The sequence below is a fragment of the Hyperolius riggenbachi genome, chromosome 2, assembly GCF_040937935.1.
Source record: "Hyperolius riggenbachi isolate aHypRig1 chromosome 2, aHypRig1.pri, whole genome shotgun sequence".
NCBI lineage: Eukaryota > Metazoa > Chordata > Amphibia > Anura > Hyperoliidae > Hyperolius > Hyperolius riggenbachi.
The window spans coordinates 220919254-220946163 of record NC_090647.1 but is presented as its reverse complement, the minus strand read 5'-3'; the positions used below and the strand labels follow the sequence as shown (position 1 = coordinate 220946163).

At 42.3% G+C, this 26910-nt stretch overlaps 1 protein-coding gene across 2 annotated transcripts in view; it reads left to right on the top strand.

Annotated features, from left to right (window-relative positions):
- Positions 1 to 26910, top strand: part of MGAT4A (alpha-1,3-mannosyl-glycoprotein 4-beta-N-acetylglucosaminyltransferase A) — a 172182-nt gene that overhangs the window by 89244 nt on the left and 56028 nt on the right. For both annotated transcript variants that reach the window (XM_068268180.1, XM_068268182.1), the window contains 4 exons: positions 8022 to 8162; positions 14835 to 14968; positions 17732 to 17778; positions 26717 to 26830. In XM_068268180.1, coding sequence (XP_068124281.1) covers positions 8022 to 8162; positions 14835 to 14968; positions 17732 to 17778; positions 26717 to 26830 — 436 coding nt within the window. The remainder of the gene's footprint in view (positions 1 to 8021; positions 8163 to 14834; positions 14969 to 17731; positions 17779 to 26716; positions 26831 to 26910) is intronic.

Below are 26910 nucleotides of genomic sequence, written 5' to 3'. Positions count from 1 at the left end.
ATCAAGAGAAATCTTCCGCGCGGACAGAGCGACAGGACCGATTGATTTCGGACGGAAATTGATCGTTCGGTCAGCGTTTGCGCAACAATTTCACAGCAGATTCGATCACAGCGATCGAATCTGCTGTACATCGGCAGGAAATCGTGTAAGTGTATGGGCCCCTTTAGAGTGATGTCATGTAAACAAACTCATGGTTGCCATCTTGTGGCCAAATTAGTAAAACTACATCTTCATGTAAAAAAAAAAAAATAAACACATATTTACATAAAGAAAATACTATTTACATCCCACCCTCCCACAAATACCCAAATAAAAAGTTTAAGAAAACAAAACAAAAAAAAACCCCATTACAATAAAAAAAAAAAGTAAATATTTACCTAAGGGTCTAAACTTTTTAAATATCCATGTAAAGATGAATCATTTCTTTTTTTTTTTTTTTTTTTTTTTTTTTTTTTTTTTTTATAAGCTTTTAAATAGTGATTGATGGAAAACGGAAAAAATGCACTTTCATTTCCAAATAAAATATTATCGCCATACATTGTGATAGGGACATAATTTAAAATGTGTAATACCCGGGACTATTAGGCAAATACAATACGTGGGTTTTAATTATGGAGGCATGTATTATTTTAAACTATAAGTACAGAAAACTGAGAAATAATGAATTGTTCCCGTTTTTTTCTTATTCTTCCTGTTAAAATGCATTTACAGTAAAGTAGCTCTTAGCAAAATGTACCACCCAAAGAAAGCCTAATTGGTGGCGGAAAGAACAAGATCTAGATCAGTTCATTGTGATAAGTAGTGATAAAGTTATAGGCGAATGAATGTGAGGTGAAAATTGCTTGGATGCATAAAATGAAACACGACTAAGGGCTGAAGTGGTTAAGTCTCCAAGTATGTTTTGGTATTATTTAGCATTAGTTTGCAGAGTTTTAAGGCATTGGGCAGCAGACATTTTTGTTTGTACAAGTAGGAAAATTAGTAAGCCTGTTAACATCATGACATTTGGTTAGAGCCCGCAGGCACTCTGTAAAAAAATTTACATGATTTTAAAGTTACTACAAACTTCAATTATGGGATAAATATAACTTGAAATACGGTAGTTTATAAAAAAATTGTTAAAAAAGTGAAGCAAGCTCAATGTTTACATTTTTATTGGAGCTGAAGGGTTTAGAAGTGGCCATTGAGGCTGTTTTTCTAGAAGATGGATGCCAAGGGAATGTGTATATTCTTTGGAGGCTTAAAGGACAAAAATGCTTTGTGTACTTTTTGATACATCATTATTTAAGAAGGGTAAAGGTTGCTGTTATGGAAATTGCCACTTGAGACTTTGATAAATGGAGGGGACCTCAGAAATCGTTTGAATTCCGAAATACAAAGCCATCTGTACTCCGATAGGTGACTAACTGAAGGTATCAAACAATATAAGAAGATCAGTTGGGCTCTATGCCATATTCCCTAAAATCGATAGATGCATCAAGATCAAGTACAAAGCTGTCAAAATGCCTTAGAGCCAAAGAAGATGCTTAAAAACTAAAGTTTAGGTAGTCTATTACTCCAGAGAAGAACAATCTGATGAGACCACTGTTTCTGCAAATTGTACTAGATGATGCCAGGCACCATATTTAAAGTATTATTTGTCCTTACCAGATAGAAATGGCTACATTTTTGGGGGTGATACCTCCTTCACTTTCAAGGCCGAGAAGAAGTTCAGATAATCCTCCAGGCAGTCAAATGGGACATAGCAGTGAAAGTTTGGGAACCTACAGTCCTGGCCAAAAGTTTTGAGACTGTCAAAAATATTAGTTTTCACAACGTTTGCTGCTAAAACTGCTTTTAGATCTTTGTTTCAGTTGTTTGTGATGTACTGAAATATAATTATAAGCACTTCCTATGTTTCAAAGGCTTTTATTGACAATTACATAAGATTTATGCAAAGAGTCAGTATTTGCAGTGTTGGCCCTTCTTTTTCAGGACCCCTGCAATTCGACTGGGCATGCTCTCAATCAACTTCTGGGCCAAATCCTGACTGATAGCAACCCATTGTGTCATAATCATTTCTTGGAGTTTCTCAGAATTAGGTTTTGTTTTTTTTTTGTCCACCTGCCTCTTGAGAAATGACCACGTGTTCTCAATGGGATTAAGATCTGGGGAGTTTCCAGGCCATGGCCCCAAAATGTCAAAGTTTTGGTCCCCGAGCCACTTAATTATCACTTTTGCCTTATGACACGGTGTTCCATCGTGCTGGAAAATGTATTGTTCTTCACCAAACTGTTGTTGGAATGTTGGAAGAAGTTGCTGTTCTGATAAACTAAAAGAAATGATTATGACAGAATGGATTGCCATCAGTCAGGATTTTGCCCAGAAGTTGATTGAGAGCATGCCCAGTAGAATTGCAGAGGTCCTGAAAAAGAAGGGCCAACACAGCGAATACTGACTCTTTGCATAAATCTTATGTTATTGTCAATAAAAGCCTTTAAAACGTATGACGTGCTTATAATTCTATTTCAGTACATCACATAAACAACTGAAACAAAGATCTAAAAGTAGTTTAGCAGCAAACATTGTGAAAACGAATATTTTTGGCAGTCTCAAAACTTTTGGCCAAGACTATATACAGTGGTGTGAAAAACTATTTGCCCCCTTCCTGATTTCTTATTCTTTTGCATGTTTGTCACACTTAAATGTTTCTGCTCATCAAAAACCGTTAACTATTAGTCAAAGATAACCTAATTGAACACAAAATGCAGTTTTAAATGGTTTTTATTATTTAGTGAGAAAAAAAACTCCAAATCTACATGGCCCTGTGTGAAAAAGTGATTGCCCCCCCCCCCCCCCCCTTGTTAAAAAATAACTTAAAGGTGGTTTATTACACTTGAGTTCAATTTCCGTAGTCACCCCCAGGCCTGATTACTGCCACACCTGTTTCAATCAAGAAATCACTTAAATAGGAGCTATCTGACACAGAGAAGTAGACCAAAAGCACCTCAAAAGCTAGACATCATGCCAAGATCCAAAGAAATTCAGGAACAAATGAGAACAAAAGTACTGTAATTGAAATTTATCAGTCTGGTAAAGGTTATAAAGCCATTTCTAAAGCTTTGGGACTCCAGCAAATCACAGTGAGAGCTATTATCCACAAATGGAACAGTGATGAACCTTCCCAGGAGTGGCCGGCCAACCAAAATTACCCCAAGAGCGCAGAGAAAACTAATCCGAGAGGCCACAAAAGACCCCAGGACAACATCTAAAGAACTGCAGGCCTCACTTGCCTCAATTAAGGTCAGTGTTCACGACTCCACCATAAGAAAGAGACTGGGCAAAAATGGCCTGCATGGAAGATATCCAAGGCGCAAACCACTTTTAAGCAAAAAGAACATTAAGGCTCGTCTCAATTTTGCTAAAAAAACATCTCAATGATTGCCAAGACTTTTGGGAAAAAACCTTGTGGACCGACGAGACAAAAGTTGAACTTTTTGGAAGGTGCGTGTCCCGTTACATCTGGCATAGAAGTAACACAGCATTTCAGCAGAAGAACATCATACCAACAGTAAAATATGGTGGTGGTAGTGTGATGGTCTGGGGTTGTTTTGCTGCTTCAGGACCTGGAAGGCATGCTGTGATAGATGGAACCATGAATTCTACTGTCTGCCAAAAAATCCTGAAGGAGAATGTCCGGCCATCTGTTCGTCAACTCAAGCTGAAGCGATCTTGGGTGCTGCAGCAGGACAATGACCCAAAACACACCAGCAAATCCACCTCTGAATGGCTGAAGAAAAACAAAATGAAGACTTTGGAGAGGCCTAGTCAAAGTCCTGACCTGAATCCTATTGAGATGTTGTGGCATGACCTTAAAAAGGCGGTTCATGCTAGAAAACCCTCAAATAAAGCTGAATTACAACAATTCTGCAAAGATGAGAGGGCCAAAATTCCTCCAGAGCACTGTAAAAGACTCGTTGCACGTTATCACAAATGCTTGATTGCAGTTATTGCTGCTAAGGGTGGCCCAACCAGTTATTAGGTTCAGAGGGCAATTTCTTTTTCACACAGGGCCATGTAGGTTTTGAGGTTTTTTTCTCACTAAATAATAAAAAACATCATTTAAAACTGCATTTTGTGTTCAATTATGTTATCTTTGACTAATAGTTAACGGTTTTTGATGAGCAGAAACATTTAAGTGTGACAAACATGCAAAAGAATAAGAAATCAGAAAGGGGGCAAATAGTTTTTCACACCACTGTATACCTCTATTCCCATAAGAACTTGTATGCAGTGTGTTGAGTATATTACAGTGATAGGAGGGAATGTTGTCCTCTATTGAGGACAAATCATAATAATGAGATCGTTTGGCTTCCATGAAACAATTGTCAGAGGAGTCATTGACATGGAGCGGTTAGGATATGCTATTAGGGTTCCACTTGAAATAAGGTACAGTACAGTGTATGTACACATAGGGTTGAGGATTCTAATACTGTTAGAATGTATTAAAGTTACTGTTTATAATTGTAAATACAATTATTATTTACTTAAATGTACAGTGCTTAATTGATTGTGTAAAAAATAATATATAAAGTTATTAATGTTAAATAGGGTTTGCAGAGATGAATCTGCAGTAAGTATCTATCTCCACAAATAGCTGTCAGTGGCTATCCACAAACCAGGGGAAAACCATATGGATGTTTTTAGGTGCCAAGAAATGTCAACAAGTGGCTGCCTAATCTATTTCATGTTCAAATTGTGAAGTTTCCATATTTAATCTTCACAGTTGATGGCTAGTTGTTTTTCTTTCAGAGACAACCAGCAAAAGCTCAATCTCCTTAAAGGGGCATTAAAATAGATTGAATTGATTACCGTATATGTGTTAAAGGGCTGTTGGTGCATTACATACACATCAAATCACCAGAGGTGGTGCTCACAGAAATGTCACATTTATATTACAGTTCAGATGCCTAAGGCAAATATAAGCAGAATGGCGCAATTCCAAATTCCACCATCAACTATGACAGAGAAGCATACACCCCACAGTATCTGTGCTTCACTGAGGATACACCACCTATCACAGAGTCAATGATCAAATAAGGTAGTCCACTTCCAAACCACATTAAAAAGCTAAATTTCGAAAGAAGCATATACACTTGAGTCTCTGTTTCACTGGATCAAAAATTTTCATAGTCAGCATGTACAGTATATTCCGGCATATAAGACGACCCCCCAACTTTTCCAGTTAAAATAAAGAGTTTGGCATATACTCGCTGTATAAGACCATCCCTCTTCACAACATGCCTCCTAGTCCACCCTTCTCTGTCATAGTGGATGGTGGAATTTGGAATTGCGCCGTTTTGCTTATGTTTGCCTTAGGCATCTTAACTGTAATATAGATGTGACATTGCTGTGAGCGCCACCTCTGGTGATTTGATTTACATATTTTAAACCGAGTGGACGAACCGGCTTTTCTCCAACGCCTGTGTCAGCGTTCTCCTATCAGTGCGTAGTGTGTACTTGCAAACATTACATACACAGTTCATACACACACACACACACACACACACACACACACACACACACACACACACACACACACACACACACACACACACACACACACACACACTTCCTTATCATACACAGTTTATAAACATGCACACAAACACACACATACATACACACATACATACATACATACATACATACATACAGTTCCTAATTGCATCACAACCACAGAATGTAGTACCTGCTACCTACCCTGTTAATAGCATGCAGTCCCAATTGTATGCCGGTGCAATTTTGGATGGCATGCTACAGTTTATGGCTACAGAGATCCAGATGTGTATTGGCACCTTTACAAGTCCTGGCGTGCATGGTGCATGCCATCTCAGGAAACCAGCCCTTGCAGAAAACAAGTCCTGCAAAACAAAACGTTAACCCTCTATAATCTTTTTTTTCCCTAATCTTTTTTTCCCCCAGGTTTTTAGTTAAATTTAGTTATTACTTTTATTGCTAAGGATACAGTGCGTATATGCAGAATGTGTCTATTTTGCAACTATACACTATCGTTTATAATCTGTCACATGTGCCAACTCTATAAAACTTTACAGTTAAACTGAATTTGCTAAATATTTGTTTTCTTAACTTGTGAAAACATATTAGTCTCTGTTAGTAATTCCTTCCCATACCATGATGTGAACTACTTGCCCAGAGAGGCGTTCCCTTCAGCTCCTCAGACTACATACTTCCTTCTTGCATGAACTGGGAAGGACAATCATGATTGCTCTGTGTAGCAATTCTCATGAGAGACTGGAATGGAGGATCATATTATTTAATCTGGTCTGTCAGGGCATTGCTTCTTTCTTTGCAGAATTTATGAGCTTGAATTCTGTCAAGGAAATGCCAAGATCCCTCAGACCTGTGCCCCTTAGGCCCCATTCACACTTGCGGTTCGAGTCCGCAAGTGTCCGGGGGTCCGGGTCTGGGGGCCGCAAAGAGACCGTACGGGTCTCTGTGGTGGCCTCAAGTTGCGTCGGATGCATGTATCAGTTCCGGCTAAAATAAAGTAGCCGGAACTAGATACATTGCAGTGCCAGAAAGGCATCGCAAGCATGGGGGATACCGGCGTGTAGTCCGGGCCCCCCAAGTGGCATAGGACCGGTGCTGGAAGCATCCGGTCCTATTGCCAGTGTGATGAGAAACATCCGTTTCTCATTGCACAGCATGGCCGCATGCGAAGGGTCAGGATCCGGCCCGGGTCCGCAGCCGCACCGGGACAGACTGAAAAATTGCGCCTGTTTGTAAAAAAAGCCGGACCGTCCCGGAGCTGCGTTCCCGGATCGGATCCGGACGGCGCACGAGTGTGAATGGATACATTGATTAACAATGTATCCATTCACTATCCGCTGTGTACGGAGCGTTCCGGGTCCGGGGAAGCCGGACCTGGAACGCTAATGTGAACCGGGCCTTACCGCACCCCCTGAGTTATCCTCTACCCATATCTTTCTAAACAAATTACACTGAGCTGCAGCCAAAATTAACAGTAGAAGCTGATAGCTGCTATTAAGCAGAGTTCATTTCTTAGAGAAAGACATTTATGATATAGTGATAGGGTTCCTCCCCTTAGTCATTCAGTATTGTGCATAAAGCCAAGTTAAAGCTTACCATTGTGACCGCAGTCACGTGAGGCATGTAGAAGACCCACATTAAGGCTCAAACCCACTAGAAGCCTTTTCTAAGCGCTAGTGATTTGAAAAAGCTCTTGCTAATGCAATGCTATGGGGAATTCTTATAAAATCACATCGCCCAAGTGGGATTACACCCATAGCATTACATCAGCAAGGGCTTTCTAAATCACAAAGCGCTCAGAAAAGCACTACTAGTGGGTTTCTGGCCTTAAACCTGACCACAAGATCTGTACAATGCACCTAGATATAAAGCTTACCTGAAGCGACAGAAGATAATCATAGGTACATATAGGACTAGCCTTACTATGAAAGTGTCTGAAGTCCCTTTCTAATTTCCAGCACAGCAAGTTGAAAAACTAGTTATCTATGCAAATGAGATTGTTCAACAGCTCCTCAGAATTAGTCTAATGTCCTGATAAGTAAATAGAGGCTAAAATCAATTTTTCTACATGAGAAAACATTGCTGATATGCTAAAAGAACAAAAAAAAAAACACCTGAGCACCATGTTCCATAAGGGCTGCTAAACCTTGGCCTTTTACCTTGACTGGTTTTCTTTAGCCTAAAGGTTATGGAAAGATTAATTGACTGATGCACACTTTTTGTGGTTGAATATTTTGTGACCAGAACAGATGGTGTATCCAGGTTCATTTTGATGAATTTTAGTACATTTAGAAAGTACATAGCCGTGTGATAAATGATTTTGTAAAATATTACATGTATTCTCACCTTTTGCACCGAGTTTGCTCTTCTGGCTTTTTTGTACTTTCCACTAGTGTAATCTCAAATGTCTTCATCCAGCATTATACTTTACCTGTAGCACATAAACATTTTTGTTGTTGTTTCTTCAGATGAAGCTCAGAAACTGTTCAAAGATTTAACAAACAGCAAATCACTTCAAGTGCCAAATATTTACTACCATATGCCTCATCTATTAAATCATGAAGGAAGTCTTCAGCCTGCTGTGCAGGTTGGCCTTGGAAGAACAGGAGGTAAGAACTTCCAAAAGAAACACAAATGTGTAACGCTGCTTCCTTTATCCATCTGTGTTAACACGTTTGCCAGATTGTTGGTGATCATTATTACATGTAAGCTGCTCCATTGAAATATGCTTTTACTTCCTTTGTCATACTTTATAAGAGGGTTTTCCAAGTCTGAAAATAGCTTAGAATGTATAGCTGTCTAAGTCTAATTCACATTGTAAATCGCTAGTGCAAGCGCTGAGCACTTTTTAAAGCAATTTTTATTGCCAATTTTAGAGAGATTTGAGATTTTAAGCGCTTTTGTTTGGCGATAAGAGATTTTTTTTTTTTTTTTTTTTTTTTTACAATCCGGAAGTAAACACTTTGACCTGGAAATTAATCACTTAAATGTACTTTCTAAGGAAAAGCGCTGACAAAATCGCTTAGCCAAGCGCTTTTTTCCTATACCTTCCATTGAAGCGCAAACGCTTTAAAGATGGTGCAGAACTCGCGTTTGCGATTGGAAAGAAAGCTCATCGGTCATGTGAGAACACTCACATGTAAGATCGTTGCTTAAAGAGAACCCGAGGTGGGTTTGAAGAATATTATCTGCATACAGAGGCTGGATCTGCCTATACAGCCCAGCCTCTGTTGCTATCCCAAACCTCCCTAAGGTCCCCCTGCACTCTGAAATCCCTCATAAATCGCAGCCACACTGCTGACAAACAGCTTGTCAGAGCTGGCTGTGTTTATCTCTATAGTGTCAGTCTGCTGCTCTCCCCGCCTCCTGCAGAACTCCAGGCCCCGCCTGCATCCCTTCCCTCCCTGCTGATTGGAGGGAAGGGACGGGGGCAGGGACCGGAGCATAGCAGGAGGCGGGGCAGCAGCTGAGACTGACACTACAGATGTAAACACAGCCTCACAGCATGGCTGTGATTTATGAGGGATTGCAGAGTGCAGGGGGACCTTAGTGGGGTTTGGGATAGCAACAGAGGCTGGGCTGTATAGGCAGATCCAGCCTCTGTATGCAGATAACATTCTTTAAACACACCTCGGGTTCTCTTTAACCACTTGCCGACCGCCCACAGCCGATGGGTGGCGGCAAAGTGGATACCTTAAGGACCGCAATACGCCCAAGGGTGTTGCGTCCTTTTCCTATGCCGGGGGAGCGATCGCGTCATTGATGACGCACGCTTCCCCCGGCAACTGGCTCCGCCCACCCGCCGCAACATCCCGCCGGCCATACGGAAATGCCGGCGGGATGTTAACCCCACGATCGCCGCTACAAAGTGTATAATACACTTTGTAATGTATACAAAGTGTGTTATACAAGCTGCCTCCTGCCCTGGTGGTCCCAGTGTCCGAGGGACCACCAGGGCAGGCTGCAGCCACCCTAGTCTGCACCCAAACACACTGATCTGCCCCCCCGCCCCCTGATCGCCCACAGCACCCCTCAGACCCCCCCCCTGCCCAGCCCCCAGACCACTGTTTGCACCCAATCACCCCCCTAATAACCCATCAATCACTCCCTGTCACTATCTGTCAACGCTATTTTTTTTATCCTGCCCCCTGCCCCCTCCTGATCACCCCCCCACCCCTCAGATTCTCCCCAGACCCCCCCCCCCCCAGACCCCCCCCTCCCCTGTGTACTGTATGCATCTATCCCCCCTGATCACCTGTCAATCACCCATCAATCACCCCCTGTCACTGCCACCCAACAATCAGCCCCTAACCTGCCCCTTGCGGGCAATCTGATCACCCACCCACACCAATAGATCGCCCGCAGATCCGACATCAGATCACCTCCCAAATCCATTGTTTACATCTATTCTCTCCTCTAAACACCCACTAATTACCCATCAATCACCCATCAATCACCCCCTATCACCACCTGTCACTTTTACCTATCAGATCAGACCCTAATCTGCCCCTTGTGGGCACCCAATCACCCGCCCACATGCTCAGATTGCCCTCAGACCCCCCCCCCCTTATCAATTCGCCAGTGCATTAGTTACATCTGTTCTTCTCTGTAATAACCCACTGATCACCTGTCAATCACCTGCCAATCACCTATCACCCATCAATCACCCCCTGTCACTGCCACCCAACAATCAGCCCCTAACCTGCCCCTTGTGGGCAATCTGATCACCCACCCACACCAATAGATCGCCCGCAGATCCGACATCAGATCATCTCCCAAATCCATTGTTTACATCTATTCTCTCCTCTAAACACCCACTAATTACCCATCAATCACCCATCAATCACCCCCTATCACCACCTGTCACTTTTACCTATCAGATCAGACCCTAATCTGCCCCTTGCGGGCACCCAATCACCTGTCAATCACCTGCCAATCACCTATCACCCATCAATCACCCCCTGTCACTGCCACCCAACAATCAGCCCCTAACCTGCCCCTTGCGGGCAATCTGATCACCCACCCACACCATTAGATCGCCCGGAAACCCGCCGTCAGATTACCTCCCAAATGTATTGTTTACATCTGTTATCTTCTCTAAACACCCACTAATTACCCATCAATCACCCCCTATCACCACCTGTCACTGTTACCTATCAGATCAGACCCTAATCTGCCCCTTGCGGGCACCCAATCACCCGCCCACACGCTCAGATTGCCCTCAGACCCCCCCCCCCCCTTATCAATTCGCCAGTGCATTAATTACATCTGTTCTTCCCTGTAATAACCCACTGATCACCTGTCAATCACCTGCCAATCACCCATCAATCAGCCCCTGTCACTGCCACCCATCAATCAGCCCCTGTCACTGCCACACATCAATCACCCCCTGTCACTGCCACCCATCAATCAGTCCCTAACCTGCCCCTTGCGGGCAATCTGATCACCCACCCACACCATCCGATCGCCTGCAGACCCGCAGTCAGATCACCTCCCAAGTGCATTGCATCTGTTCTCTCCTCTAAACACCCACTAATTACCCATCAATCACCCCCTGTCACTGCTACCCATCAGATTAGACCCCTATCTGCCCCTAGGGCACCCAATCACCCGCCCACACCCTCAGACCCCAGCCCTGATCACCTCGCCAGTGCATTACTTGCATCTATTCCCCCCACTAATCACACCTTGAGACACCCATCAATCACCTCCTGTCACCACCTGTCACCCCCTAGCACACCTACCCATCAGATCAGGCCCTAATTTGCCCCGTGTGGGCTCCTGATCACTCGGCCAAACCCTCAGATCCCCCTCAGACCCCCTTCCGATCACCTCCCCAGTGCATTGAGTGCATCTATTTTCCCCTCTAATCACCCCCTGAGACACCCATCAATCACCTCCTGTCACCCCCCTAGCACTCCTATCCATCAGATTAGGCCCAATACAACCTGTCATCTAAAAGGCCACCCTGCTTATGACCGGTTCCACAAAATTCGCCCCCTCATAGACCACCTGTCATCAAAATTTGCAGATGCTTATACCCCTGAACAGTCATTTTGAGACATTTGGTTTCCAGACTAACGGTTTTGGGCCCGTAAAATGCCAGGGCGGTATAGGAACCCCACAAGTGACCACATTTTAGAAAAAAGACACCCCGAGGTATTCTGTTAGGTGTATGACGAGTTCATAGAAGATTTTATTTTTTGTCAAAAGTTAGCGAAAATTGATTTTTATTGTTTTTTTTTTTCACAAAGTGTCATTTTTCACTAACTTGTGACAAAAAATAAATTCTTCTATGAACTCGCCATACACCTAACGGAATACCTTGGGGTGTCTTCTTTCTAAAATGGTGTCACTTGTGGGGTTCCTATACTGCCCTGGCATTTTAGGGGCCCTAAACCGTGAGGAGTAGTCTTGAAAACAAAAATGGCCTGTGAAATCCTAAAGGTACTCATTGGACTTTGGGCCCCTTAGCGCAGTTAGGGTGCAAAAAAGTGCCACACATGTGGTATCGCCGTACTCAGGAGAAGTAGTATAATGTGTTTTGGGGTGTATTTTTACGCATACCCATGCTGAGTGGGAGAAATATCTCTGTAAATGGACAATTGTGTGTAAAAAAAATAAACAAATTGTCATTTACAGAGATATTTCTCCCACCCAGCATGGGTATGTGTAAAAATACACCCCAAAACACATTATACTACTTCTCCTGAGTACGGCAATACCACATGTGTGGCACTTTTTTGCAGCCTAACTGCGCTAAGGGGCCCAAAGTCCAATGAGCACCTTTAGGCTTTACAGGGGTGCTTACAATTTAGCACCCCCCAAAATGCCAGGACAGTAAACACACCCCACAAATGACCCCATTTTGGAAAGTAGACCCTTCAAAGTATTCAGAGAGGAGCATAGTGAGTCCGTGGCAGATTTCATTTTTTTTTTGTCGCAAGTTAGAAGAAATGGAAACTTTTTTTTTTTTTGTCACAAAGTGTCATTTTCCGCTAACTTGTGACAAAAAATAAAATCTTCTATGAACTCACCACGCCTCTCACTGAATACTTTGGGATGTCTTCTTTCCAAAATGGGGTCATTTGGGGGGTATTTATACTATCCTGGAATTCTAGCCCCTCATGAAACATGACAGGTGTGCAGAAAAGTCAGAGATGCTTGAAAATGGGAAAATTCACTTTTGGCACCATAGTTTGTAAACGCTATAACTTTTACCCAATCCAATAAATATACACTGAATGTTTTTTTTTTTTATCAAAGACATGTAGCAGAATAACTTTCGCGCTCAAATGTATAGGAAATTTTACTTTATTTGAAAAATGTCAGCACAGAAAGTTAGTCATTTTTTTGACAAAATTCATGTCTTTTTTGATGAATATAATAAAAAGTAAAACTCGCAGCAGCAATCAAATAGCACCAAAAGAAAGCTGTATTAGTGACAAAAAAAGGAGGTAAAATGCATTTAGGTGGTAGGTTGTATGAGCGAGCAATAAACCGTGAAAGCTGCAGTGGTCTGAATGGAAAAAAAGTGCCTGGTCCTTAAGGGGTAGAAAGACTGTGGTCCTCAAGTGGTTAAAGAAAACCTGAACTAAAAATTAAAAGTCAAAATAAGCATACACAAGTCATACTTACCTCCTGTGTAGTCTACTCCTCAATCTCTTTCTCCTCTCCTGCGTCCTGTTTGTCCACTGTGATCAATGGAATTTTCTGTCCTCCATTTTGAAAATGGCCATTACACCATAACCGCTTTCTGGTCAGCACACAGTTAAACTGTAACATCGCCCACTTGAGCCATAGGGAAACATGGACACATCAGTTCTTCTCTCAGCTGTAACTGACAGCAACTGATATATAACCGACAGCAACTGATATATTTCAGTTCTGACAAAATGTTGTCAGAACTGGAAGGGATCATTGTCAGCAGAAATTGGTGAGTTTCTGAGAGGAACTGATGGCAAGGTAACTATGTAATGTTCATTTGAAGTTACCTCATGTGTTTATTTTAAATAAATTTACTCAGTACAGGTTCTCTTTAAGTGCTTTTAAAGCTCTTTTTAAAATCGCCAGTGCTTTTAAAAAACTCATAATGTGAACAAGCCTTGGGGCCAGTGCACACCAAAAACCGCTAGCATATCCGCAAATGCTAGCGTTTTTTCACAGCGATTCTAGGCATGTTTGGAGCGTTTTGTGTAGAGTTTTTTTTTTTATATTTTGTTACAGTACAGCTGTAACTGAACAGCTACTGTAACAAAAACACTTGGAAAAAGTGCTCGCGGTTTTCCACAGCGATGTAGGAAAAAATACATTATTGATGCAGTTTACACTGGAAAAAATGTACATTTTTTACATATACATAAGCATACATTTTTCGACTTTTCGCAATAGTGGTCCTTTCCTGTATTTTTTGTTAATGCTTCTTTTCGATAAGTGATCTCTGCTGCCATTTTTAAATGTATTTTTACATGGGCTTTTCCTTTTGAATGTTAAACTAGTTTTGTTTCCTTTGATGCAACTTTCGACTCTAGAGTAGCATATTGCGTGAATTGCATGTTTCTCACTGGTCATTCTATGCACAGCAGTTTAGTGACATCCTGGGCACAGTCTTGGTTCCTCTGAAAAGATACCCAATATGTCCCCTTGTTATCTAAAATTGTTAGCAAGAAAAGTCCTCTGCTTTTGCAGAAGATAAACTCTGCCAGTTTGAGAAGAAGTTGAAATTAGTATAATCAGGAAGCGTCTGTTTCTCCTTCAGAGGATTTTTAAAAATGGTAATTTGGACCTCTTTAAACCTGATGTCTTTTTGCATCTATTTTTTCTGAAACTGTCTCTACCCTGGTTTACATTCTGAAATGTATCACAAGGTGGTGACATCCTTCGTTCTGCCGGGTAATATGTACGGAATGTTTGTCACTGAGAGTTCTATGCACAGAGGGAGGTATTGCTTGCTTGGCAGTTAAAAAAAGTTTCCCACAATGCAACAAGGTTCACAGACAGCAAACTGTCAGGGCCATGGTCATATAATCACATTGTGGGAGGGTTTCCACCACAATATCAGCCATACAGACCCCCTGATGAACTATTTGAGAAAAGGTAAAGATTTCTTTTGGGGAAAGGGGTATCAGTTACTGATTGGAATGAAGTTCAATCTTTGGTTAAAGTTCCTCTTTAAAGGATGTACGGTGCATTATTTTAACAATTTACAGTTCGTACCAGTGAGTTAAAATCTTTGTGTGGCAGGCAGTTTCATTGTTTAATATTTGCTTGTCTTTTCCCAGTGTCTATAGTAATGGGCATACCTACTGTTAAGAGGAAAGTTAAGTCTTACTTGACTGAGACACTACATTCCCTGATTGAAAAACTGTCTCCAGAGGAAAAACTTGACTGTGTTATAATAGTCTTTGTTGGAGAGGTAAGAAATGATATTTTTTTTTTAACCAAGAATAATTTTATAAACCATTTCATAACAGCAGTACAGTATATTAACATCATATTTGCCATCAAAAAAGGTCTGTAGCTGTCAATTGGCACATAAGTGATATTCCCCTAGAAAGTAGTTTTTTTTCCTCTCCCATCCCTGTATTCTTTATTTTCCTTTTTAAAATGCAAAAAGAAAATATAAAAAAAAACAATTTCCTAGTCTGTGGTAACACTGTAGTGATCAGTAGGTGGTAACAGCTAGCTGTTAAAAAAAATAATTCTGGAAGTGGAGCTAGTGACCACCATTGTTGGATACACCATGAATGAGGCACCTGAGAAGAACCTCACTGGTAACCTGCAAGATACAATACTGTGCAAAAGTTTTAGGCAGCTGTGAAAAATGTCTGTGAATGGAGAATGCTTTCACAAATAAGTGTCAATTTAATTTTATTAAATAAGAAGGAAAAGTGAATAAACAGGAGCGAAATAAAAATCAACTCAATATTTGGTGCGACAATCCTTTGCTTAGATGGTTCTTAATGGTGTTTTGGGTCATTCTTCTGATGCTGATTAAATGGGGACAATTGGACACCTCCATGATGGTATTGCTTGATAAGTACCTGATTGTATTTCTCAGCATTGAGGGCACCAAATCCCCATGTCTGATTGCAGAAATGCAGTCTTAACCTTGCACAGAACTTCCACCATGCTTTACTGTAGCCTGCAGACACCCATTGCTGTATTCCTCTCTAGACCTTCGACAAACAAACTGCCATTTCTTACGGACCCATATTTCAGATTTTGAGTCCTCCATCCAGAGGACTTGCTGCCATTTTCCTGCATTCCAGTTGTGTTTTTGTGCATAGTTAGTTGAGTTGCTTGGAATCGTAGCTTTTTGGTGGCAATTTCACTAGCCTAAAGACTTCTTTAGCCAGCCCTCTCCATTAAAGTAGATCGGTGTACCTAGGTCCGATAGTTTTGTGAGCTGATGGCTCTGCTGAACATCTGATTTTTGAAGGGAAATTAGCATGAAGTCTTCCATCTCCAGCACTTTTCCTATCCCAAAGTGTTGGTGGTCCCAGATGTTGCCTGTTTCTTTGTGCTGCTTCAAAAGAGTGTGAACAGCATATCTTGAAACTAGAGTATACTTTGAAAACTTTGTCTGGGAAGACCTTACTGATATAGTATAGCTACCTTGTGCCTTGTTGCTGTACTCCGTCTACACATGTTGCATGACCTGTGACATAAAACAGTCCTCCACAACTTCTCCTTGGCAGCATAATTTGGTTGGTTCCTCACTCAGTTCTAATCCCACTACACAGCTGTTTTTGTTTTATTTCATGATGGTATGTCAACCTACATATAAAAATTTGATCATCAGGACCGGTTTGGTATAATTGGTAACCAAACCCCCAGTAATATAGATTTGACTTAGATTTAGATTCCACTTAACTCACTTTGGATTTTGCAAATTGACGAGAACAAATAATTAGAATTTGTATTTTTTGTTCTTTAGCGATATTCTTTACCAATACTTATTTTTAATTTTAGACCTTTAAAAGGGGGAAAATATAGATTTCCTCAGTTTTCCTACTAGACTCGTATTTACACTGCCCAAAACTGAAATGCAGAAATCTATGAATAGTTTTAATTTTTGTTGGTATTTTTTTTTTAATCATTGAAAGAAAAGTTACAAAACTGCTGACTGAAACAATTGTTAAGGATCGTTTGGGGTGACAGAAGATTAAAGTGTCTAAGAGCTGATTTTTGTTCTCAGCTCCAGAATACTTCTTTTCGGAGAGGACAGGGACAAAGCTTAAAACTGGTCGTTTCAGCTACTATACTCTGTCGTGCTGCATTGCAATATTGGAACTTTTAACATTTTAGGAAAAGAGGCCTGTTTGGTATGTTATGTACAGTTTGTTAGCCTGCTGAATGAAAAGCGGCAGGAAAGGAAAGTTCCGCTACACCAATGGCTGGGTGAAAAAGTTGTCCATTTATTGTTACATCAGTGGGTACAAAAAAAGTTAAAAAAGCTCACGCGTATCGGAGCTTATGGCCCCTTAATCATAGCTTACATTTTGTTACAATGCACTGGTTTAAATAGTCTAGTGCCTAGCTAGTGTCTAATGAAAAGTGCATGTAAGAGGAATACAAACACATACAGTATTTTAGCTGTTTACATAGTTATATAATAACATTTTATAAAACTGACATTTGAAGGCCATTAGGCTGTGCAGGATTCAACAGTAGTATTGGATAAGATTGGGAAGGTCTTAGGGCCGTTTCACACGGGCGCTTGGCGGCGTCCTCCAGCCTTCCGTTCTGCGTCGTCACATTTGGGGGAGGCCCCGGGCTTTCTGCAGGCAATTGTCGGCGTCCCGTCGTGATAGGCATTTTTCGTCCCTGTGAGGGGATATGAAAATGCGGCGGTAAATCGACCTTAGAAACCTCATGCGGCTTTTAGGGTCTCCTAAAACGACGCGATCGGAATGCAGCGTTTGCGCGTCTACAGTAACCGCGCGTTGTTAAATACTCCCATTCACTTGAATGGGAACGTTTAACCAACGAGTCCCGGACGCTTGGCGGTAAATGCCGCCAAGCGTCTGTGAACCGGCCCTTAAGGTGGACAGTTTACTGTAAACAAAGTTCCCAATGACTATAGTTGGGCAGAAAGCGATCTAAACTTTGAAATGTTACTGAAGATTAGTGTATATTGCAAATTGATGGCTGTATTGTATACTTGTTTCTCCAGACAGACCTTGATTATGTGCACAGTGTCGTTGCAAGCTTGCAAAAAGAGTAAGTTTTATTTATTGCATGTTATTACTTTTATTGTTGATGCTTTATTCTGCTATACCTAGTTAGCCGCTTGAGAAGGAAGTGGATATTGGCTTCCTCTATTGTATTCTGGAGCTTCTAACCTATAAAATACTTGTCTGCAAACCACCTTGTATTATTAAAGGGTACCTTTTGAGGGGGGAAAAAAGGTCAAAGTTAGATACTTACTTCAGTAAAGGGGAAGCGTCTGGATAAGCCTGAGGCTTCCCTCCTCTTCCTCAACCGCAGAAGTCCAGGGCTGGGACCCTTCAAACATATTCATCAAGAGCTTAAAGGACAACTGAAGTGAGAGGTATATGGAGGCTGGCATATAAATTCCCTTTTAAACAATTCAAGTTGCCTGGCAGCCCTGCTGATCTATTTGGCTGCAGTAGTGTCTGAATAACACCAGAAACAAACATGCATTTTATCTTGTCAGCTCTAGCAATAAGATGCACCTGATCTGCTGCATGCTTGTTCAGGGTCTATGGCTAAAAGCATTATATGCAGAGGTGTTGCAGGGCAGCCAGGCAACTGATTTTACTTAAAGGGAAAGTAATATGGCAGCCTCCATATCCCTCTAGCTTCAGTTGTTCTTTAATGAATATGTTGTTGTGGCCACCTCTCCAATCCGTGCCCACAGATGGCTGCACTGAGGAGGTGCCAGTAGGGTTTGTGCGTGTGCAGTAGCACTAGGCCGCCTACACATGGCTTTTTCTTCCAAGCAGGCGCAAACTCTTCAGGTGCCCTCTCAGTGCGGTCATGCTCGTAAATGGATGAGAGCATGGCGGCAAAGAAAAATAAGGTCTGGTGAGTAACAGGAGGGGGGGGGGGTTGGGAAGGATATGGGAAGCCTCTGGATCATCCACAGACTTCCTAATACTTAAAGTGCGATACAACTCCGACATAATATTCAATAAAAATCTTTTTCCCTACCTTTTTATTACCCATGCAGTTACAATATTTGCGTTTTGTGCGCAAGTAATATTGTCTGTTTACAAATTTACAAGTTCCCAAAGTACAATTTATCTGCTCTGAAAGCTGCCATTGCATTTTCCTGCATAGCTGCTGAATTTATATATTAAAATGTATCTAGTGATCACTTCTTGGCTGCACACATACTAGAAGCAGAGAGCTCAGTTTCAGCACATTGCTAATGTTTACTAATTGTAGCTGACAAAGGAATGTAAACAAAAGATAATGTTATAATATCTTCAGATGTGGCAGGAAGATTTCCACTGAATAAGAAAGTGCTGTGTTAACTGTTTGAATGCTGTTCTGGTACCAGTGTTTTTTTATCTGGTAGTACCTTTTTTGCTGTAAAGAATCTTTTAGCATGAAAACATAAAGATACAGAGACCGGGCACCGTCCTGTTACTGCATTTATTCACTGTCTGCAGCCAGATGACATATGGTATGCATTTAGAAAAAATCAAACCTGTCAGCAGTCTTGCATCAAATATCGTAGATACATCCAGTGAGGCCTGCAAGGGGGTGTGTGGTGACCAGGGGATGATGGATGTGCACAACAGCCGTTTCGCGCTCTGTAGCGCTTGCTCACGTGCTTATCCGGGCAAATGACGGCGCTTCTGAGTCCCGGATATCTAGATCCGAGGCTCCGCCCACAGCGCGCGTCATTGGTCCGTGAGTGGAGGTCGTGTGAAGTGCTTCCTGTTGGGGTGCGAGAGGACTACAGTACTGGCGGAAATAGCCTGCCAGAGAGTCCATGCGTGCGCCATTACTGGCAAAACGTGCATAAAGATAAATTACCTTAAGCGGAATGAATGTGCGTGTGGTGATGGGAGGGAGCATATCCCAATTGGACATGTGGGAGTGAATGGTGAAGGGTCATTCATTATTTAGTCACATCTATTAAAACATAAAACCACACAGGACTGCTGCAGTCAAAGAACTCCATATAACATACTTGTGAGTGAATATAGATATAAATTAAAACCATTCCGTTTATTCTTAAATTACCTATTCCTAAACTAAAAGCACTTCGGGGAGTCTACTATTCAAGGAGATTAAAATCGGGATAATTTCTCGATATGGCGCCTGACCATTGTCACTGCGGCCTATTCTTCAGGAGGGTACACTTGTAGGACCGGGACCACAGGGCTATATGTACCAAGGGATGTTACAATGTAGCGGGGTAGTCGCCCTGGGTCAGCCACCCAAGGCGACACTTACTACCCGTTGTGCTAGGTAGATGTGTGGCCCCAGCACGTAAATAGTATGTGCCTATGCCACATTCTACAGAGAGGGGAGGAAAGGGCACCGCGCCACGGGTCCCAAGGATATAGCAGGAAATATGGGGTGTGCGATAAGACGTGCGATAAGAATCTTTTAGAACAAAGAAAAAATGCAGAGTTTCATACCACTAAGTATATCATTTTTTCCCCTCACAGGTTTTGCGTTACCTTTAAGTGCTTGTTATTGGTATTTTTTTAATGCAGATGTTACAACTGCACATTGCATTACCCAATCCTCTTCTGAGTTTTGGTGCTCTAAACCTTTTGCAGTTAAAGGGACTCCGAGCAGTGCAGAAACTATGGAAAGATGCACATCATTTTAAAGCTCTCTTTCTCCTCTTTCCAATGATATATAAACCACCACCCTACGCCTTTTAGTTTTCGCTATTTTCGCGATTGAATTTGCCGCGGCTGTGTAATACAATATAACTATGGCTTGATGGATATCATTTTAAAGCTCTCTTTCTCCTCTTTCTGACGACACCTAAATCGTTGCCCTACGCCTTTTAGTTTTCTCTATTTTTGCGATCGAAATCGCGGCCGCGGCAATTTCAATCGCGAAAACTAAAAGACGTAGGGTGGTGGTTTATATATCATTGGAAAGAGGATAAAGAGAGCTTTAAAATGATATGCATCTTTCCATAGTTTCTGCACTGCTCGGAGTCCCTTTAAAGGGTAGGAACACACTAGGCAGAATCGCATATGCGTTTTCCATAGCACATAGAGGAAATCTCATATGTGATTCTGCCTAGTGTGTTCCTACCTAAAGGGAACCTGAAGTGAGAGGAATATGGAGGCTTTCATATTCATTCTCTAATAAATAATGCCAGTTGCCTGACTTCTGTTCTGGTTTTCGGCCTCTTCTACTTTAAAGGGAAGGTTCAGGGAGGGTGGGTAAAAAATAAAAATCAATTTCCACTTACCTGGGGCTTCCTCCAGCCCGTGGCAGGCAGGAGGTGCCCTCGCCGCCGCTCCGCAGGCTCCCGGTGGTCTCCGGTGGCCGACCCGACCTGGCCAGGCCGGCTGCCAGGTCGGGCTCTTCTGCGCTCCAAGGCCCGGAACTTCTGCGTCCCACGCCGGCGCTCTGACGTCATCGGACGTCCTCCGGGCTCTACTGCGCAGGCGCAGAACTACTGTGCATGCGCAGTAGAGCCCGGAGGACGTCCGATGACGTCAGCGCGCCCGCGTGGGACGCAGAAGTTCCGGGCCTTGGAGCGCAGAAGAGCCCGACCTGGCAGCCGGCCTGGCCAGGTCGGGTCGGCCACCGGAGACCACCGGGAGCCTGCAGAGCGGCGGCGAGGGCACCTCCTGCCTGCCAAGGGCTGGAGGAAGCCCCAGGTAAGTGGAAATTGATTTTTATTTTTTACCCACCCTCCCTGAACCTTTCCTTTAAAGGACACATGAAGTGAGACCTTTGTACATTGCAGATAATATCTTCAATACAATGTGCATAAAAAAAAAAAAAAAAAAAAAAAAAGTCTCAACTGATATGTTAAAAACAAATGATCATCCTAGTTCTTAACCACCCTGGCGTTCTGATTAAATCGCCAGGGTGGCTGCGGGAGGGTTTTTTTTAAATAAAAAAAAAACTATTTCATGCAGCCAACTTAAAGTTGGCTGCATGAAAGCCCACTAGAGGGCGCTCCGGAGGCGTTCTTCCGATTGCCTCCGGCGCCCATAATAAACAAGGAAGGCCGCAATGAGCGGCCTTCCTTGTTTTGCTTACATCGTCGCCATAGCGACGAGCGGAGTGACGTCATGGACGTCAGCCGACGTCCTGACGTCAGCCGCCTCCGATCCAGCCCTTAGCGCTGGCCGGAACTGTTTGTTCCGGCTACGCTGGGCTCGGGCGGCTGGGGGGACCCTCTTTCGCCGCTGCTCGCGGCGGATCGCCGCGCTGCAGCGGCGATCAGGCAGCACACGCGGCTGGCAAAGTGCCGGCTGCGTGTGCTGCTTTTCATTTCATTAAAATCGGCCCAGCAGGGCCTGAGCGGCAGCCGCTGGCGGTGTTGGACGAGCTGAGCTCGTCCAGACCGCTCAGCTGGTTAAAGGAGTTGTCAGGCAAAAAAAAAGAGTTCTACTTACCTGGGGCTTCTACCAGCCCCATGCAGCCATCCTGTGCCCTCGTAGTCACTCACTGCTGCTCTGGTCCCCCACCGTCAGCTCGTTTAGTTTTTGCCGACCTCGATCAGACCTGAGTTGTACGGGCCTGTAGCTATGCCTTAAAGCTGCAGTGGCCCATTTAGTTAAAATTGCACTGGTCTTTAGGGGGTTCACCACTGCAGTCCTCAAGTGGTTAAGGGACTGATGGCGGCTTATATTACTCATGACGGCTTACATTACAATTCATACAGCACTGAAAGCTTATTTTCACCACTATTGTACCGAGAACACGAGCTCACATCACTTACTGTCCCTTGGAGGGATTCCCTATCTACTGCCTCTTACATCTAGGGCCATTATTTTGTCTTTCCTAGGGAACGATAATTGATGTTCAGGGAAGTGAAGAAGTACTTTTTCCTTCTTTTTTTTCTCCCTTCTTTTTTTTTCTTGGGCTGTGGAAGAAAATTGGAGTACTCAGAGGTGTGTCCAGGTTTAGTGATCTACTTTTTCTGGCATTACTCATAACTTTAATTACCGGTATATATGTAATCTAGGGACAAGTTTTTCTTGAAAAAGCACTCATTTGTTCTGACTTTTTCAAGCTTATTAGTCTGTTGTAGATGATCGGATATCTGGCTTTACATGCAGTAGCATTTTCATATGAAATTTTCATTTTAATCTGTTTCTGGACCATGCATGCCACATTTACTAAAAATCCATTAAAGAGATCCTGAGGTGGGGGGCATATGAAGGTTATCATATTTATTTTATTTTAAACAATACCAGTTACCTGGCGTCCTACTGATCTTTCTGGCATTAGTAGTGTCTGAATCACATACCTGAAATAAGCATGCAGTTTTTATCTAGTCAGACTTCAGTCATAAACACCTTCTCTGCATGCTTGTTCAGGGTCTATGGCTAAAAGTATTAGAGGTAAAGGATTATCGGGACTGCCAGGCAATTTGCACTGTTTAAAAGGTAATAAATATGACCATCTCTGTGTCTTCTCACCGCAGGTTCCCTTTAAATGTATTGTACTAGACTGGAACATTGCCATGAATGGGGATTTCTCACACCCAATTTTTAGGAATGATTCTGTGACTGAAAGCTAGGGCTACGTGCAGAGCATTTTGGTGGAGGTTTGATTCCACTCTACGGCCTCTTGCACACTGCAAGTGATTCCGATTCAGATTCTGCTTTTTAATCAGTTTTTACATCCGATTCAGATTCTGCTTTGCAGTGTGCAGGGAGCAAACTGCAAATCGGAATCTGAATCGGATGTAAAAACTGATTAAAAAGCGGAATCTGAATCGGAATAACTTGCAGTGTGCAAGAGGCCTAAGCTGTATTACCGATTAGTCTGGGTAATAATAGCTGTCGTAATCTTGTTTATTAATGTGACACATAAGCTTACATTGCACTTTTTAAATGCTATTAAAATTGTTTTAGCTCTAGTGATATCGAAGGAGAACTAGGAAAGCATGTAAAAAAGTTAAATGAGAGAAACTGTATACAGTCAGTATGTGTATCTGAGTGCATTGTATGGATGTGGCCCCGGAAAGCACTACAAGAGGCTAGAGACCTCTACTACTTAATACTAACACATCTCCCCAAATGACTTTTTTCTGTTTCTTGGATGTCATCTTGAGAAGCATACCACACATTCCTTGTTGAATGATAAAGACATGACTGAGAGATGGGCTGCAGAATCTTAACATCTGATGCATAGGAAAGAACAGCTTCAGGCGACATCAATGTGCTCTTTTGTTAATGTTCATTCTGAGTACCACACATAGGCCTGAGGTGAAAGGTTGTTTGAGGGATACTAGGATACTGTGCTGCTGAACTGAAGAATGCTTGATCATCAGGGAACAAGCTTCTGTACCATTGTGCTTTCTGGAAATGGCAGATACACTGCAGCATTTATTTCCTTTGTATTGTTGCCATTTGGCTCATGGAAAGTCACTGTGGTTATTTTTAGACTGCTGTATTTCACTGACATCTGTCTTAGCCAATTGGCTGCTAACTGTAATGACTGTAACAGGATTGTTTACTGGAAGAAAGCATCTGAAGGCTTTCATTCCTCCTAGTCTTCCTTTATGTCTTGTGACATTTACATTACCCACTGAAACCTTTGCCCTTCTGTAACTTACTCCATTAACTGGCTGAAATTAAGTCAAGTCACTGACATTTTCCATAGCTTCTTTAGCGTAAAGTTTGAAAGTGTGCTTCTTCAGGGTCTGTTTCACAAATATTACTGGCCAAATACAGCGGGCCATATTTAAAGGTATAATAATAATCTGGTTTCTCAGTGCAGCAAATACATTTTAAAATGCAGAATAGGACAATGAAATAAATAAAGAAAGGAAGCAATTAATGGACACCTGAAGTGAGAGGTATATGGAAGCTGCCATATTTATTTCCTTTTAAACAATACGAGTTGCCTGGAAGCCCTGCTAATCAGTTTGGGTGCTGTAGTGTCTGAATCACACACCTGAAGCAAACATGCGGCTAATCGGATAATGCGGCTAACATGCGGCTAATCTAGTCAGATTTTTGTCAAGCATCTGATCTGAATGCTTGTTCAGGGACATTGGCTAAATGTATTAGCGGCAGAGAATCAGCAGAACTGCCAAGTAACAGGTATTATTTTTAAAAGGAAATAAACATGTCAGCCTCCATATCCCTCTCACTTCAGACTTGAGTCTTGTTCAATTGTGGGAAATATTGGCAGTTTTCAACTGCCAAGCAACCAGTATCTCCCTCTGGTTATTTATAGTCCCCCCCTCCCTTCCCACATCACAAGACTGGAATAACAAACACTATATATCAAATAATAATAAAGTTTTATATATCAAGCTTAAAAAGCGACAACCAACATTTTCATAGTTTATAAAACTTCTTAGGTGAACTTCTATTTTCGTAAGCACATTTATAGTAATGTTGTGGAAATATAAGGGATCTTGCCCCTCGAACAAGGACAGTATGTCGTGCACGCCTTCCCAGAATGCTCGTAACTGGGTGCATGTTCAAAAGATATGGAAAAGGTCAGCTTTATCTGCACTGCAACGCCAGCAGGTCCCCTCCGCTCCTCTCCTCTCCCCATTTTAGATAGTCGATAGGGGGTTAAGTATGCTGTTTAGCAGCAATAGGGGTAGATCCAAAATGGGCAGTGACCTCTGCCGATTTTACCTCAGACAGACCTGGTATGTCTCTACTCCAAGCCTCAAAGAGCATAGTCGCAAGTCCTGCTTCCCTGTCCATGAAAATGGCATTAGGTTTGTGAAACCAACCCCGTCACACGGAGTCAGACATGAGTTCCTCTAAGGGGTGGGATTGCACTCTCAAGTCTGGCATTCTGAACTGCGTCAAGAAGGCGTGCCGCAACTGCAAATACCTGAAGAACATATGGTTGGGTAAAGGGTATAGTGCTTTCAGGTCATTAAATTGCCTAAGGGCGTTCCCATCAGTAATGTTGCAGAGTTTGACAACTCCTCTGTCTGCCCAAACAGAGGGAAACCTATTGCATTGTTAGCGTGTGTGGTTATAGATAATAGCAATTGGTGCTGTCTGTTTTTTTTTTTTCATGTCTGCCAGTAGTAAGGGCATGTTTCCATATGCGCGCTTTCGGAAACTACAGCAGTGACATCAGAAAGTGCATAGACTGCACTGTCTGCTGTTTCCATACATGCACTGCGATTCACCACTGAATCACAGTGCATGGTTGCCTGCATTTAGGGGAGGGGGAATCTCGTGCAACACAGAGCCGCACTGTTGCACAGCTCCTGCGCTGCATAGTGGAAATGACCCCTAAAGATGATTACGTGCAGGCTGATTGTGGATCAAACAATATGAACAAATTACATGGTGAATATCAATCATTTCTTGATCTCTCTTCTGTTTTTTTTTTAAACTTGTTTTTTTGCAATGTGAGTAATGAAGAGAGGTAGAACACTGCTTGTTGCTGCTTTATTGCTAAATAACATTTAAACACTTCATATAAGCATTGGTAACAGTGTCCATATATGAAGAGATCACATACCGGTGTAAAGGTGAAGAGACTGCTGGTGGTGGGTGCTGAGCAAAGAATGCCTGACGGCTGTTTCACGCTACATGCGTTTCTGTGGAGGTGGTTATAACTTTCGATATTTGTACACAGAGATTCAATGCGCGGTATACCGCCACTCCACTTGTCCATGCGCCAATTACTAGCTGAGACGCAAGTTGCGCGTCAGCGCTAGGTTACAAAGGCTGGGTAACCCTTTGAAATATATTTATTTTTTTGCCCCTTTTTGCTAAAGTTCCTTTTTAAATTGCCCTCTAATGCTGCCAATCTCATGAAATACTGTAGGAATCCTCTTACTGAAGAATATGTGAATACTTCTTGCCAAAACAGGGTTCTGTTCTGAGACGTATTAGGCTCGTGTTCTATTTGATATTGTGATTATCTAGTGCCAAGATTTTTGACGTGCAGATTGTCCTCTTTTAGTATTGAGTTAATGCCGGCAGATCCTTTTGCACCATATTCAGTATCAGTAACTCGATTTTATCTTTTTAATTAGATTCTCCACAGAAATCGGCTCTGGTTTAGTAGAAGTTATATCCCCTCCTGCTGCCTATTATCCAGACTTGACAAATTTAAAGGAAACCTTTGGAGACTCAAAGGAAAGAGTAAGGTATGTCAGAGCACGTGCAAAGTGATTCAGTTATAAAACGGAGATCATGTCAACTTACCTTTTCCCCCAAGCATTCTAAA